General features: G+C 47.5%; 1 protein-coding gene across 11 annotated transcripts in view; it reads left to right on the top strand.

Moving 5' to 3' along the window:
• The window catches only part of STX3 (syntaxin 3), a 41,588-nt gene that overhangs the window by 11,277 nt on the left and 14,438 nt on the right, over positions 1-15,873 (top strand). For 9 of the 11 annotated variants that reach the window (XM_088789611.1, XM_088789607.1, XM_074336436.2 and 6 more), the window contains exons 2-4: positions 5,357-5,440; positions 15,337-15,436; positions 15,713-15,787. In XM_088789611.1, the coding sequence (XP_088645737.1) occupies positions 5,357-5,440; positions 15,337-15,436; positions 15,713-15,787 (259 nt within the window). The remainder of the gene's footprint in view (positions 1-5,356; positions 5,441-15,336; positions 15,437-15,712; positions 15,788-15,873) is intronic. The other 2 variants (XM_088789612.1, XM_074336434.2) reach the window with 1 other exon arrangement.

Raw genomic sequence — 15,873 nt, forward strand, 5'->3', positions numbered from 1 at the left:
AAGAGTATGTATCTCCAGAGCAAAGAGCTGTTTAAATGTGGAGAGGCCAGATGAGGTGTAAGAATGTGTGGTCACCTGCTTGTGCCAGGAGGCCCTGCCCCCACCAGCCACAGTTCTTTAATACCCCTGCCGTGGGAAGTTAAGGACCAGATGTCCCTTTCCAGTCCAGACTGCTGGTTCCTTCCCTTCTGTTTTTATTTCCCTCACCTCGAAACTTTGCAGAGAGCTCCTGGACCTTCTGTCTTGTCCTGGGACCCGCTGGTCTTCCCTGGGGTGTGGTATCTGTGGCAGGGAGAGAATCAGGGAGCCAGCGAATGGCATCTCTTCCTTTGGGATAGTTTCCTTTTCCTTCTTTGTCCTTTCCTGCTGTGTTGCTATTCTGATTTGTAATGCCCCTTATTATGGAATTGCTGATGATTATAACCTGTTTGCAGCCATGTTTTGGAAAGGAGTGAGGGCACTCCCTATTGTCCCTCTTTTCTATAGAAGCCATCCATCATCCATTGACTTGAGTGGTTTTCCAGCTAGGTAGCCAAACTTGCCTGCTTCCTTCCTTCTTCTTCCCCCCCGCCCCCTTCTTTCCTCTCTTGACAACAGGACTCTTTCTTAAAATGAAATGTTATTTAAGTGTATAAAGCAGATAAAAGTGAAGCTGGGCAGACTGACCCACCTGCTTGACTCCCACTTCCCTGACTTCCCTGAGTGGGGTTCCAGGAAGCCTCATTGGAAAGCTGAGCTCCTTATTTGGTGGGAAAACCAAAGCCTAAAGGAGACAAGTGCTGTGCCCAGAGCCTCCAGGCCCTCTCTCCCAGCCTGTGTGCGTCCTGCAGGCCTGGGCTGCTGCTCTGCTTGGCTCCAGGCTGCTCTCAGTGATGGGCTGTGTGACAGCGTGCAGTGCAGTAAGCAAGGGCTTAGGACGGACAGCCGACGCTTGAGCCCCGCGTCTGAAAATCAATAGGGGAAGACCTTGAATAACTCAGAACTTCTCTGACCTGCAGGTTCTCAAAATCTAGGTGGGTTTCATTGATATAGTGTATGCGAAGCCGCTAGAGTGTTGTGGCCACCTAGCACCTAGTAGGGACTCTATAGGTGGCAAATGTTTTTATTAAGGGAGCTTATGAAGAGGGACCCACAATAAAATAGACGAAGGATGACAGAGAAGGCAATTGAAAGAAAGGCAGTGAGCTTGAGTGAGAGGAATTGCAGGTCAAGTCACTTTATACTGAGTTCTGGGCCCCTGAACTCTTTCCACTCTTTGTCCAGAGAGATGGTTGTAGCCCTGGCTGCTCTCACTGAATCTGGGGGCACATTTGAGAGGTGGGAGTTGGTGATACACCCGCCCTCGGTTCTAGCTCAATGCTGCCTGAGTCATTGGCCAAATCTTCCATCTCCTGGTGGGAGGGGCAGCAGGAGGCTGGGGTGGGGGCATGGGGAGAGGAAGCCGGTGGCTGAGCTTGTGGTTCTCACACACGTTTTTATTGTGGCTGCTGTTGCCGCTACTATAACGTTCCTATTACCACACACCTTGATTCTTTGATAAAGATGCTGAAGTTCTCTTTTTGGCTGCGCTCAGACATGTGGGCTGAAGATCAAGGGCCCTGTGTGCTTCCCTTAGCCCCGGGGTCCCTGAGGCTCGAGAGACCTCAGGGTGTAAGAGCACCCTGGCCCTGGGATCTGTTAGACCCCTTTTGGAGAAGCCTGGCCGTTCCAGTGTCACGTGACTCCAGATAACCGCATTATCGAGATAACCTGCGATAATGGCCTCTGCCTTGAATTTTCTGATCTACAGTGTATTGTTGTTATTGATGTTGTTGGTTTATATTTTTGGAAGCAGCACACTACTGTAGGAGAAACTGCATGGAAGATGGGAATCAGGAAACCGGGGTTCTAGTCCTGGCTGTATAATATAAGTAACTCATTATTCGGTCTTGGGCCTTGGTTTGCCCATCTCTACGTGAGAGGATTTAGTGATAAAATCTGTAAGGTTGCATGCAGCTCTACACGTCCTGTATCTCGCCCTCCCCCTTCCTATTTAAAAGTACTTAGACTCAGGTTAAAGCTATAGAGACATTGACTGGCAAGATCGTATAGATAGCTGTTTTATCAAGTTGTTACTGTGTGCTATTCATTGCATAAGGAACTTTAAAAGGTTATCTTGTATAACCCTCACAACGGCCCCAGTAGGCACTATTGTTCCTGCTTTGTAGATAAGGAAATGGACGCTCAGAGACGTTAAACCAGATCCTCAGTGACTAGTACGGGATAGTGCACGTTCTAGAACCCTGGTCGTCAATGACGCTGTAGAATTGATCTTAGCCTTTAGTGTGGGAACTTGTGGAGGAGATCTCACCTTTAGGTTTCACATCTTTGTGGCCAGATGATGAGGAAACTGACATTTATGAGGCCCCGGTGTGTGCCCAGGATTGTGCTAGAAGCTTTCCATACGTGATCTCTCCCAGTCCTCCTGAGAGTGATAAGGTGTGTGGTGTTGGACCATTTACAGGTTAAACACTCAGAGCAGTAAGGGACGCGACGGGGGTCTCAGCCAGTAACTGTAACAAGTTTTGGACCTACGCTGCGAGTTGCCAGACACTTCCCCGCCCCCATTCACGCATTGTCTCCCTGGAGATGGACCAGGCTGCCCCGCCAGAGCCTGCTGGAAGCCAAGAGCTGGCTCTGTCAACGGGACTCCCTGGACAAATTCCAGGGGTCTCACAAATTTGTGACATGCTGCAGAGCTAGGTGTCTGCCTCCCACGCCCAGGACACTTGTCCCCAGCTTCCGGAAACTACGCTTAGTCCATCTCATGGTGGTGGTAGCCTCATCCCACTTCCTTAGCACGTGTGCCTGTGTGAAGAAAGCTGAGCTCACACTCGTGTGTGTCTGTGGGTGCACACGCACTCATGGGGTCTCTCCCCTCAGGGTGGGTCTCGAGGAGATCTTCGAAGTCAGGAAACTTGCAACACACGCTTCCTAAAGGAAGATGGGTTCCTGTTTCTAGTGAGGATCACGGAAAGCCTTCTTGGCAAAACAGCCTCTGGAGGCCACTGAGAGGCCCAAGCGGGCATGACAGTTGATAAAGGGAGCCTTTTGTCTCACACTTTAGAAACTGCTGGGTGAGTGTAGGCTGCCAGACTCTCTGGAAGCTAGTTATTTATTCATCTAAAATTGACTGAATTTCTGTAATATATCTAGTACATGGTAAGTGCTCAGTATACGTGTGGAATAAATGAATTAATGACAAGCACAGGTAATTTTAATACCAAGCGACAAAAGCTGATTCTGGCTAAATGAATGGCAATATATTAGGATACTGTTCCACTCACTGAGAGAATACTGGGGAAGGTCTGCAGAACCTGCTCTGAGCCAGGTCTGGCCTAGGAAGGACAGAAACGAGCACAGCTCTGGGGATTTAGCAGATTTCTGGTGGGTGCTGCCGCAGCAGACTCAGCTCTGTTCATGTCACATTTCAGATTCTTCAGGGGGCTTGGGTCGTGATGGAGAACCTTCCTGGGCTCACATGGGGAAGGTGAGGAGGTGTCTCCACAAAGGAAGGTGTTCAGGCAGGCACACACTCGAAGGAGCTACTCTAGTTGATATATAAAGCCACGCTGCTCTCCAGGAGCGAATAGCCTGTGAGGGAAGGATAGACGACGGGGTCATGAATAGCAGGCTGTGATGGCTGCTATGGAAGTTTGCACAAAAGGCATTGGGAGCATAGGGAGGTTTTAAACTTTGCAGGCAGGGAAGTGTCAATTGAGTAAGGTTGACAGACAAGGTTGTTCGAGATTGAATTTTAAAGGCTAAGTAAAATTTTGCCAGCTGGACAAATGCATTTCAGGAGGAAGTCCTCATGTGACAGTTCAGCAATATGAAATAATGGTGTGTCCAGGAAAGGCCAGGAGTTCCAAGAGTCTGGTCATAGGGAAATGTGGGGTCTGACCTTAAAGGGCCCCACAGGCTCGTAGGCATTGGGGCTTTCAGTCCTAGGAGGTGAGCTGTCATTGAAGGACTTTAAGTGGCAGAAGGACCTGATCAGTTTTAAATTTTAGGAAGATGATTATGGGGGCTGTCGCGGTTCCCTCAAGTTCAACTCCTTGGAATGTGTCTTTTAAGCTTGGGTGGCCGACAGTTCCAGACAAACCAGAGAAGGAGATGATGGGGGTGCCAGTCGAAAGGAGGGAGAGCCCCAAATTTCAGTGGGAATTCCCAGTAACTCTATCTTGTGTTGCGGATCAGGGGGATGGCAGCAGGTGAAGAAAAGAGGTCCCTGGTGGCTTTCATGGCCCGTGGTGTTCTGGGTGTTTGAGACAGGTGTGTCTTGGCTGAGAAGGCCATAGGCCACTGAAGGTTGTGAAGAAGCAGGCGTAGGGGGTTTACCTCTCCCCACCTTCACGCCAACAACCAGTTCTCCCTCTGTGCTTCAAAATGGGGCGTGTGCAGTGCAGCAGTGGCCTGTGAAGAGGGTGTGGAAGAACGTCCAAACAGCTGAGGCCTTTGTGTTCGGCCGGAGGGAAGCCCTTCCTTTGGACAGTCACTTGGTGATTTTGCAGAGGAAGTTGAATGAGGTTAAGAAAGCTGGGGTCCCCGGAGGTGGTGGGGGAGAGGTTCCTTTTCCTTATAAACATGAACTGCGACAGGGAACATCACACAGTGCTGTTTCCTTTGCAATAGGTGGTTTCTGAAAACAGGAAAGTCGGTGAGGATTGGAAGCTAGTGTTTTGGATGAATTATAGCTGGAATCTGTTCTAATATGGATGGATCCCTGGTCGGGTGGATCCTGCATTTGAACAGTGTGGAGAAGGGGCTGGAACGTGGGCTCCAAATCCAGAAGACTAGCTAGAATCTGCCCATCGCCACATTTTAGCTATGTGACTTTGGCCAAGTTACTTAACCTCTCTGTTTTTGATTCTCTGACTGGTATGAGTTACAGTAATGTCACCAATCCCAACCACCACCACCCAAACCTAGCACTTTATTGAGTACTTACAGTGTGCCAGACACTGTGCAGAAGTGTTTAATATTCATTTTCTCATCGATGTTTTGAACAACCCAATGAAGCAGGTAGTGTTATTATTAGCGTTTCACAGATACGGAAGCAGAGGCACAGAGAGGATAGTGACTTGCCCACCCCTCCCCCACGCCACAAAAAATCAGTAAGTGGTAGAACTAGGATTTAAATTCCAACAGTGTAACAGCAGACTTTGACACATCACTGAGCTGTTCTGAGCGTTAAAGGGGATTATGTGTGTGAAATGCTTAAGACGGATACAGCGCCTGGTCCCCACAGGGCATTGGATGTTGTCAGCAGTTGTTTCTTGTGCTCTGGGTCTCACCTGCTCCTTTTGTCTCCTAGAAGCAGCTGACACAGGATGACGACTCCAGTGAGGTCGAGATCGCCATTGACAACACAGCTTTCATGGACGAGTTCTTCTCTGAGGTAGGGCCTTCTGGTACCTTTTCCTGAATGTACGTCAGGAAACAGCTTCCTTATAAAGATAAAGCCTCAGCTCTTGTGAGGGTCGCAGAGGAAAGTCAATCTTTTGCTGGGGTGGGCTGGCCAGACCAAGAAGTTACAGGGAGAGTCTCTCCGACACTTAGCTTGAGAGGATGTAGGTTTTTAATCTTATGGAGAAAGTCAGCAGAAAGTAAATTATACATAATTAAAGTCTTAGGCGACATGACAACATTTTAATGATATCCCTTCCTGCCTAAATAACATAACTTGAATACAGAATCAACCCATGGGGTCCAGCCATGCGTAGAAAACACACTGTATCATTAGGCCTATGATTCACATAGATTTATTTCCAAAAATTCAGTCCTTTTGACTTAATTCCAAGGATAATGGAGAAACTAAGAAACCACCAATTTATATTTTTGAAGTTGAACAGGTGACAAAGGTGGGCTGCCTCTATCTATACGTGCACATGCCTTTTGGTTTGGAAATGGGGAAGGTGCTAAGGTCGACAGTGAGTGGTGGGAAGCTTGCCGGGGGTGGTGTGTGATGGACCGAAACCCAGGCTTAGGAGCCAGGCAAACTTGGGTTCAAATCTCAGCCCTGCTTCCGACCAACTGTTGCTCTTATGAACGTTACTTAGCACGCTTGGTTTCCTTATCTGTAAATTGGGATTGTAATATAATTCCCTAGAGGGTTATTGTGAAGATTAAATGGGATGATGTTTCTAAAACATTCAGTGTCGCATCTGAGATGTATGTGCTCAGTGAACGACACTTCAAAAAAAAACGAAACAAAACCACAGAAAGTTCAGCCGCTGACATTTTTGCCACCATCCTATGATTTTTTTATTATTTTTGGAAAGAAGACAAGCGGCATCGCATTCTTTTTGCAGGGAGAATGCCCTCTCGCTCATGGATGCGGAGAAGTCACCCTCTAGTTGTGGTCTAAACGGAGTGGAGCGAGGCTTGCCGGCCAGGCCCGTTCACCCGTTAGAGTGATAAGCGGCTTTCAGAGCGAACTTGAGTGTGTGCTGCCTGATTGGCCATGAACGGTCCACAGATCCCCTCCTTCCCCGGGGGTGGCTCTGTCCTTTTGGTCAGGAGTCAGGGTGTGGTCAGACATTTGAGTTTTGTGAGTCTAGTGCCGCTCCAAGTGTGGGTCACGGAAGGAAAATGTCTGTCTGTTCAGCGGAGGGGTGGACTTAAGGAGACGTGGACATCATTGTAGCTTGTCGCTCTGAGCTTGCCTTGGAGAGCCAGATACATTAAAGAACTTAATCCAAGGAGTTAAGGAATCTTCTCCCACAACAGTGTTCTTTCTACCTCTTTTCTTAAACCACTAGGAGGGGCCCTGAGAGGCAGTGCTCCTTGTAGGGTGTGGCGGGGGAGATGGTGGCCTTCAGCTTCCAAGACGTGGTCTGAGTCCGTCCGCAAGCACTGAATAGCAGTTGACGTTGATGAAGGCACTTATTTAACCCATCTGGGCTTTAACTCCCGCTCTGGAAACCAGGACTGTTAGTACTTAACCTTTGAAGGTTGTAGTGAGGCTCACACATCTGGAAAGCGTTATCTAAGCAGAGAAGCACTGGATGGATGCTAGTTATTTTTGGAGACTTAAGAACTCAAGAGCTGCTGCTTTTCTTATTAGTTCCTCTTTGTTATATGCTTATCTGTCATTTAAGGAAAACAGAAAAGCCCTATCATATTTGGGGTGGAGAAGGGGACAGCAAGGTGGGGTGGAAAGAGCACGGTCTTTGTTAATTCCTTACCTGCCACTAACTGTGATCTTGGGGACATTCCGTAACTTCTCTGAGTCTCAGTGGGTTTCTATGAAACGGGGAGAGAAATATTCACCTCCCATATTGGCTGGGGATTAAAGGAGCTAACGTTGAGAAAGTGTTTAGTGTAGGCTTAGGAAAAGGTTACTTTCCTTGTTTCTCACCTGCTAGAGCACAGAGAGGGTAAGTATTGGGGTGCAGCAAGGCAAGAGGGAGGGGCCCATGACCGAGATCATGCAGGCTCCGCCCCTCCTTCCTGGTCTGAACCTCAGCTCTGCCACTACTCCCCGTATAACTTTGGAAAAGTCGTCTAACTGTCCCAGTTTCCTCTAAAACAGGACTAGTGATATTACCTGCTGGTTGTTGTACATGTGAAATGAGAGAGTGTGTGATGTACATAGCCCAGCGCCTGGCAGACACTAAGTATGTCTGCTCTAAGCTAGCCCTCCTCACTGTGGTGTTCCCCAGTGTGTTTGTGATGAAGTAGACCCCAGAGTTGGTTTTACAGAAATATCCTTGACCATGGGATAAAGTACATCCCAGGTAAGGGTGGTTGGGGAAATGCGGGGTTTGGTTTCCCGCTGTTTGCGACTGCGGAAACACATCCAGTACATCCTGCAGGATATAGCTAAGTTGGTTTCTTGGGAAGGCACTGTTGTGCTAAAACCTGCTGTTTGGACTTGTTCCAGCCAGTAGGTCGCCCTTGGTTGTTTGCTGAGGACCAGTGGGACGAATCACAGCATGGTCAGAAAGGCATTTGCAAGGTGTAGGTGAAGTCACAGGCCAGCATGGTTTCAAAATGTGCTTTGCTCTGTAAAACTCTTAATTTCTCCAGCTTCTCGATTGTTAGCGAAAAGAATTGGCCCTTGGGTTTTCAGGCCTCCTCGACCGGTTAAGCCAGGGTCTAGTAAATGATAAACCTCAGACTTGTGTCTAATTTGCTGTTGTCTGTATTTTCCCTGGTTTGTTTGCTCAGTTGGCAGAGAGAGCAAAGTTTCAGAGGAAACAGAACCTAGCTGAGAAGGCAGAAACATGAAGAGTTCGTTGTCCCATGTTTATTCATCCAGTCACTGAATTCCATGAGGGCTCAGTGTTTTCCAGACATGTGTCAGGTGCTGGGGGACACAGGGTCTGTGTGACAGGGGCCTTGCCCTCTGCTGTCTCCTTGTCTGGTGAGGGTGATAGGACATTTTAAAAGTCACATGATAGTAGAAATGTCAACAAAGCAGTCCTGTGGGAACACAGAAGAGGAAGCTTTATGTGCCGTCTGGAGGGAGGGAGAGCGAGGTTGGTGAGAGAAGGCTTCAGTGGTTCTTCACTGGATTTGCCCATCAGCATCCCCGGGCAGCGTTGGCACAGACACACGCCTGATTCAGAGGGCCTGGAATGGCTCAGACTTCTGGATTTTTATAAAGTTCTTCCAGATGACTCTGTTGCCTCCTGCCCTTCTGCAAAGTGATGGGGAGCCTTTGAAGGTTTTAAGCAAGGAAATGGTGGGATCAGAGTATGGTACAGAAAAATTGTTCTGTATGGCGTGTGTGGAAGGTGGGAGAGGCCAGAAATGACAAGATCAGTATGTTGGCTGATGCAGCGACCCGTGTGAAAAGGATCAGAGCTCTGAGTTTCATCTGGGTCTCTGAGTGGCCACATGGCACATCACGTAGGGATGCTTTCGAGTAACTGTGGCGTAAGCAATAAAGATATGTGATTATTTCACATACGAAGAAGTCCAGCATGAGGGGTGGTGCTGCGGGCTAGAGGTGTTGGGGTTCTAGGTCAGCATCGCTCTGATCCCCTGGGCTTCTCCCTTGCGATTGAGAGAGTCAATTCTGATTGTCGCTATATAGCAAATCACCCTAACAGTTAGTGGTGTGAGCAACCCTTGGGCGATATTGACAGATTCTGTGGAGTAGGATTTCAGACAAGGCACAGTGCAGGTGGGAAGATGTGAACAGCCAGAGGCTGGAATCTTAGAGACTTCTGTGTTCTAACATTGGTGCCTGGACTCCAGCGACTCAGGAAAGCTCAGCGGAAACTGTCAGTTGCACCGCTTACACTTGACCTCTTTCTGTGGCTTGGGCATCTCAGCGTGACCAAGTCAGGGGTGTCGGTTTGGTACACGGAGACTCAGGGCTCCAAGGCAAGTGTTCCCGCTATGGCAGTCACACAGCCATCAGTTAGTTCTGCCGTATTCTGTTGTCGAAGCAGTTGCAGGCCTGCCAGAGTCAAGAGGGCAATATACACAGACACCATCTTTCAATGGGAAGAGCATTAAAGGATTTGTGCCGTGTTTTAAAACCACCACAGAGTCACAGCTAGGGTTTCCAGGCGGGAATTCCCGCCTATTCTCAGGAATTTCTTTTGCTGTCCCATTCCTGAATCCCGAGAAAAATTGGTCAGAAAATTGGGGAAATCGGCTCCTTGAACCCAGTAATACCCACAACGGGAAATAAACGTACTACTCACAATGTATCTCTTAGACATTTTTTCTATTTATCACTAGGGTTTCCGGGTGGGAATTCCCACCCATTTTGGGATTTCTTTTCACTTTTCTGTTCCCAAATCCCGAGAAAAGTTGGCTGGGAAATTCAGGAAATTGGCTCCTTGAACCCAGGTGGTTGGTAGTATCAGCTGTCACTTTGTGGAAACGATTCATCGTGGAGAACAGAAAACGGTTTATATCTCGGGATTCGGGAACGGGAAAGCGAAAAGAATTTCTCAGAACGGGCAGGAATTCCCGCCTGGAAACCCTAGTCACAGCTCCCTATGTCATCACCCTACGCCAGCATCACAAGCAATAAGAAAGGGGGCAGCTGGAAAGATTCATAAATCCTTTTGTCAGGGCAGGAAACTATCCAAATGCTCCAAGCTGACTTCCCCTTGTGGCCCCTTGGCCAGCAGTGGATAACGTGGTCATGGCAGCTCTCAGCTGGAAGGGAGACCAGGAGAGCGAGCACTTCGCAAAGGGCCAGGATGGGCAGAGTTGCCATAGAACCGATCATGCTCCATCCTCTGGGCTGGCAGCGTCCCTGCCCGTGCACAATCAGAGTTCTGTTCACAAGGAGCCGCAGGGGCAGGCGGGGATGGTGGCGCGAGTGCTGGTCATGGGTGGCAGTATAGGTGCTAAAGGACTTCTGGATCAAATATGTTTGAGAAATGCTTTCTACTCTTTTCTCCTACAGGGATTTATAATGCATGTTATTAAAAGCTTCAAGAAGTTCTCTAATACAGAAACCCGCTGAAGTTGCCTATTATTTTTTCATAGAACCCTTTCTGACATGTAACTTCTCTTAACAAGGATGAGTGATTACATTTTGGAAAACGCTAGTATAACGTTTTCTTTTTTCGGATGTGCTTTAACAAAAGCCTGAGACAATTCTGCAGTGGTGCATGACGCATGCTTGTCTCCTGAGGTTACTTGTATCCATTTATTTATTCATTGAATAAACTTCTACAAAGGGACACCACGTGCTTAGCACAATGATGGATACCACGTTGTCTATGAGGGACAAGACAGGCCCAGCCCTTGCGGAGATCTGAGTCAGGCCTGGGGGAAGAGAGTGGATGGGGTGTGGGCCACAGTGCTGTGGAGCTTTGGAGGGTGGAGCAGCACCTGGTTACAGGAACTGGGAGGTGGGCAGTCATGAAAGCAGAGGGATTTGCCAGGTCAGCTTGACTTTTGTTATAACGAACAACCTCGAAGTGAATGCAACTTGGAAAGCTAGGCATTAAGTCACATCTAGCAGGTGAAATACCCTTTTGAGTCTTTCTTTCCATAGACTGTTTGGATGACCAGGAGAGCTGGTAGGTTCTGCATTTCCGGCTCTTCAGTAGGCGGACAGGAAGCCCTTGCCAGTCATTTGCATGTTTGCTCTCAGGTCCATTCCCGTCCTTCCTGTGCTCTGCGCTGCATCGCAGGGAACTCATTTCCCAGATTCCACTTGCCAACTGGGCTTTCGGTGTGTTGGACCTTGGGGAAGACTAAGAGACTAAGAGAGGAGGTAAATGGCCCTGCTTCTCCTCCCCAGACAAGTCTCCTCCATGCCTCAACTTTCACTCCACGGTCCCGTTCTGCTGGTCAACTCCACCATGGCCTGGCCCCCCTCAGAGGGGCTCTGCTGACCCTGCCCTCCTTTTTTGTCCCTCCAACCTGCTGTTGCTAAGTTCCAGAGTGTCTCACCATCCTCTGGCTTCTTGGCCCTTCCATCTCTGTAAAGAATTCCCTATGTTCTACTTCAATTAAAATAACTAGATAGATTTTTGTTTTCCTGACTAAATTTTGAGTGATACGAAGCCCAAATACACTGAATTGCTTTGAGATTATTGCCTAAGAATACTGGTTCTCAATGGTCAGGATAACTCTGAGATCATTCATTGCTTTTCATTCCGAAGAGGAGAGTTGAAACACTAGTCCCAGCTTTGATAAAACCCCTGAGGTTAACTTCTGTCACTTGGCTGACTGAGACCTCTCTCCGTCCCTTCTCATCAATGTTTATTTTCCAAAGCAAGGAAGCAAACAAAGAGGACTGGACTGAGAACTTCTAATATAAGGACTGTTTTGGATTATGCTATTTTTGGGGGAAAGGAAGGGTGTATGAATTGTGAAAAGGAGGAGTCATTCGTTTGACTCTTATAACCCCATTACTTTTGTCACCTTAAAGGGGTGGCACATAATATGTTTTCAATAAATAAATATGCAGGAACTAATACCTAACTAGAGACACAAGGTACATAGAAACTTAGGGGAGGCAGAGACGTTTTAGGTATTAGGTTGGTGCAAACGTAATTGCGGTTTTTGCAATTGTTTTTAGCCCTTTAAACTGCAGTTACTTTCGCACCAACCTGATAGAGTGGACAAAGCCTTCTACCCTACGTGATAGCCACTGGTTCTCCAAGGCAGTACTTTCTCTGCTTTCATTGTCTACCTCAGTTCCGCTGGCTACTTAGATCCAGAGGGAAGAGGCCATCCTTGCCTGGAAAATAACTCCCTCCTTTTGGTAAGATGTTGGTGATTAGTGTACTGTGGTCATTGTAATTTGTTCCATGACACAGACGCCCAATGTGAAGAGCAGTTGACCTGCTATCCTTGCTTGATTTCCTCGAATGGCTTCTGATGACATCACAGAGCGTGTGTTAACATTAGGATTGCTGTGACAATTGAATCAGATGTGCGTGTAAAGGCACAGCATGGTCCCTGGTGTATAATAAATGTGCAGTAACTGCTGGCTAAGTCTGTACCATGTTTCCTCAAAAATAAGAGCTGCCCCGAAAATAAGCCCCAGTTAAGATCATCAGCCAGACAGACGCATTTAGTAGGTTATGACGATGTTCCGAAAGAAGATGACATGACTGTATTTGAATAAATGTAACTTGTTGTACATGAAAAAATAAGATATCCCCTGAAAATACGCCCTAATACATCTTTTGGAGCAAAAATTAATATAAACCTGGTCTTATTTTCAGGGAAATATGGTATAAGACCCAGTCTTATTTTCAGGGAAAGACAGTATTTATCATTATCATCATTGAACGTTTATTGAGCATGTACTTTGTGTTAAGCATCTGGCGTGTATTATCTCATTTAATTCCCACAAAATCTCTAGGAAGTGGGAACTATGATAAACCTTATTTCACAGATGAGAGAACTGGGGCCTGTGGTGGGGGTGGGGGTGGGCGTGGTAAGTGGCTTGTTCAAGGTCATAAAACAGCTAAGAGGTGGAGCCGAAACTTGAACCTGGTCTGTTCGATTCTAACTGATTTTCTTAAACTGTACTATCTGGCTTGCCACATGGCTGACAAATCATTGAAAAATACACTTTAAAAAGTAACACACAATAAGCAGGTATCGAGGATACGTTCGCTGCCAATTTAGCGTGGTGATTAAAAAAGTCTTTTGGGTTGGTTCCTTCAATCAGCATTTCTTGAGCACTCCTTGTATGAAAAGCTCTCTATAGGGAGCCTTGGTTAGAGAACAAAGAAATACACACATGATCTCAGTGAAAGGCCACTAAGTTATTGTCACAGAACAGTGAGCTGAACATGCACGTAACAGGCTGATTCTGCATGGACCTGGGAGAGAAGGTAGGGGAAAGGACGGGAGCCTCCCATTGCACCCTTTACCTGGTTCGGGAGACATCGTTGATGTCTAACAGTTTCTGGGGTTCAAAGCTGGATCTCACCTTTCTGCATTATGACCTTGACTGAATTTCTGCTTTGAGCAGCAGTTTTCTCATGCATGAAAGGGTGATGTGATGGTGTCTTTCTAGACAGACTGTGAAAGGCCTTGTTTCTGATACAGGTATATGTTAAATCAATTTTAGTTCCTAAATATGTTATTGTGCAGGTCATATCAGTATGCTCAAAACAACTGCAAACAACCATGCAGACAATAGCCTTGAGCTTTTTGATTCAGCGCTTGCAGATTTCCTCCTAGGTTCCTGGTTCCTGTGCAACCTCCCCCGACCCTCCCTTGTTCCTTGGTTATCTGGAAAATGCACAAAAGGAAATTAATTGTATGTAGCTGCCACCATGAAATACTCAGAAAGTCACCTCTGAGGAAAACCAACACTTCCAAGAAAAAACAGACACACAGTTCAAAAAATGAAAGCTTTGTGACCGGCTAGTTGCCCATCCGGAAGTCCTAAAGGGTGATGATTTGGTGAACTGACTAAATAAATGACGAAGTCAGTTTCTGCAGTGCCTCCAAAAGCTGAGGCTTCTGAGGAAGCGGAAGGAGAACAGCTGCAACCCCTGGAGCATGACTGGAGTTGGGAGTGGGGGCACATGCTCCCTGCGCCCGGAAGTCCTGCAGGCAGGTTGACGATGGGGCACCCCGGGCCCAGTTCTCCAGACCGCAGGGCCGGTGGAGCCACCTGCCATCCAGTTTCCACCTGTCTGGAGCAGCTCTGAGCTTGATGCCCAGCTGTCTCATCCTAGCAGCTTCCTATCTCTTTTTTTTTTTTTTTTCTACCAATAACCAAACTTTGGGTCACCATGCTCTTCAGTTTATGAAATAATATTCCAGAATCTATTTTCTAAAACATCCAATCCATCGAACTTGCAAAATCTAAGGTCCATGGCTTGTTAAAATACGTGAATTTGTAGACCAAGGGATGCTGGAAGCTGCATATCGTGTGGTATTTCTGTTGCATCTAGATGTCCAGATTCTCCTGTATGGCACTTGACGAGATTTCTGTTTGTGAATCATTGCGGTGTTGATGTGCCCCTCGTTTTGGAAGGGAGGCAGATGGACGCAGTGTGTTTGCAGGTCTCCTGGCATATGCTGCTTTGCTGCAGCAGGGGCCGGGGTGCCGCCGGGGCCGGGGGTGCTGCTGGAGACAGAGCTGAAGCTGCCTTGATGCTCACGCGCCTGTGTCTCGTGATGGTGTTCTATCTGGGAATAAGTGCTGATGGGATGTTTGTAATGATACACACCTTGTACAACCAGGAACGTTAGAAATGGGCAGGAACAGTCGTGGCTCGAGCTGCTGGGTCTTGATCATCTGAGGAACAAGGTCGTAAGAGGCCTTTCTCCAGAACACGTGTCGGAGAGAAGCTCGGGCTATCTCCTGAGATGGTCGCTGTTTGTTCTCTCTCTCTTTTTTTGTTTTGTTCTTCTTTTCTGTCTTGCTATTCTTTTCATTCTTCTCTCTTTGTTTTTCACTCTCTAGGTTTGTTCTCTCCCTTTCACTTCTTTCCTCCTTTCTTTTTCCTTCTCTCCCATCCTCACTCTCTTCTGTTCTCACTTTTGGGGTCAGGGGCTCAAGGACCTGCCTGATCAGCTGTGTGACCCTTCCCTCTGATTCTTCTTCTTGGCTTTGCTTGGCTCTCCTTGACTCTGGCCTGAGCGCTCCCACCCAAGGTGGGTAAATACATTCCTTGCAGGGAGAAATGGCTACGGATTTTCAGTGACTGCTCTGTGGACATTAATTATCTGACTATAGAAAGGGGACTCACTGGGCAGAGGAGACATTTAGTCATTATCATCTTCACAAACCCAGAAGGTCGGCAACTTCCACCAGGGAGCTCTGCTAAGCTTTTACATCGGGCATGGATATAGCCTTCCTGTGATGACAAAAGCTGTTGTCTCTCGTTATAGATCGAGGAAACTCGGCTCAACATTGACAAGATCTCGGAGCATGTGGAGGAGGCTAAGAAACTCTACAGTATCATCCTGTCTGCGCCAATTCCAGAGCCGAGTGAGTGTTTACTCAGAACTGAGTCAGCCAGCAATGACCCTTGGCATTAGGGCTGAGTCAGTGGCACTACATGACACCAGTGTACGTGTTATATCATCTTCCTTTCTCCTTTGCCCCATCTGAGCTCACCCCGCCCAGCCACAGTCAGCTGTTCTTGGATAAATACTGCTCTGGGTGATGGGCGCCTGAGAAAGCCCCCACCCTCCTCTGGTGATGTTTTATCTCACAAAGCAATTAGTCTTTTGTAACTGATTCTCCCTGCCTTTGTTTACTCAGAAACCAAAGATGACCTAGAGCAACTCACAACTGAGATCAAGAAAAGGGCCAACAACGTCCGGAACAAACTGAAGAGTAAGAAAGGAACAAAGGGAACAAGCCAGCCCCCACTACCATCTGTCTCACGTCCGCAGGGTCTACCTCTTCTGGAACAAATCCTC

Source organism: Rhinolophus sinicus, chromosome 14 (assembly GCF_057876585.1).
Source record: "Rhinolophus sinicus isolate RSI-liver-muscle chromosome 14, RSI-T2T, whole genome shotgun sequence".
Lineage (NCBI taxonomy): Eukaryota > Metazoa > Chordata > Mammalia > Chiroptera > Rhinolophidae > Rhinolophus > Rhinolophus sinicus.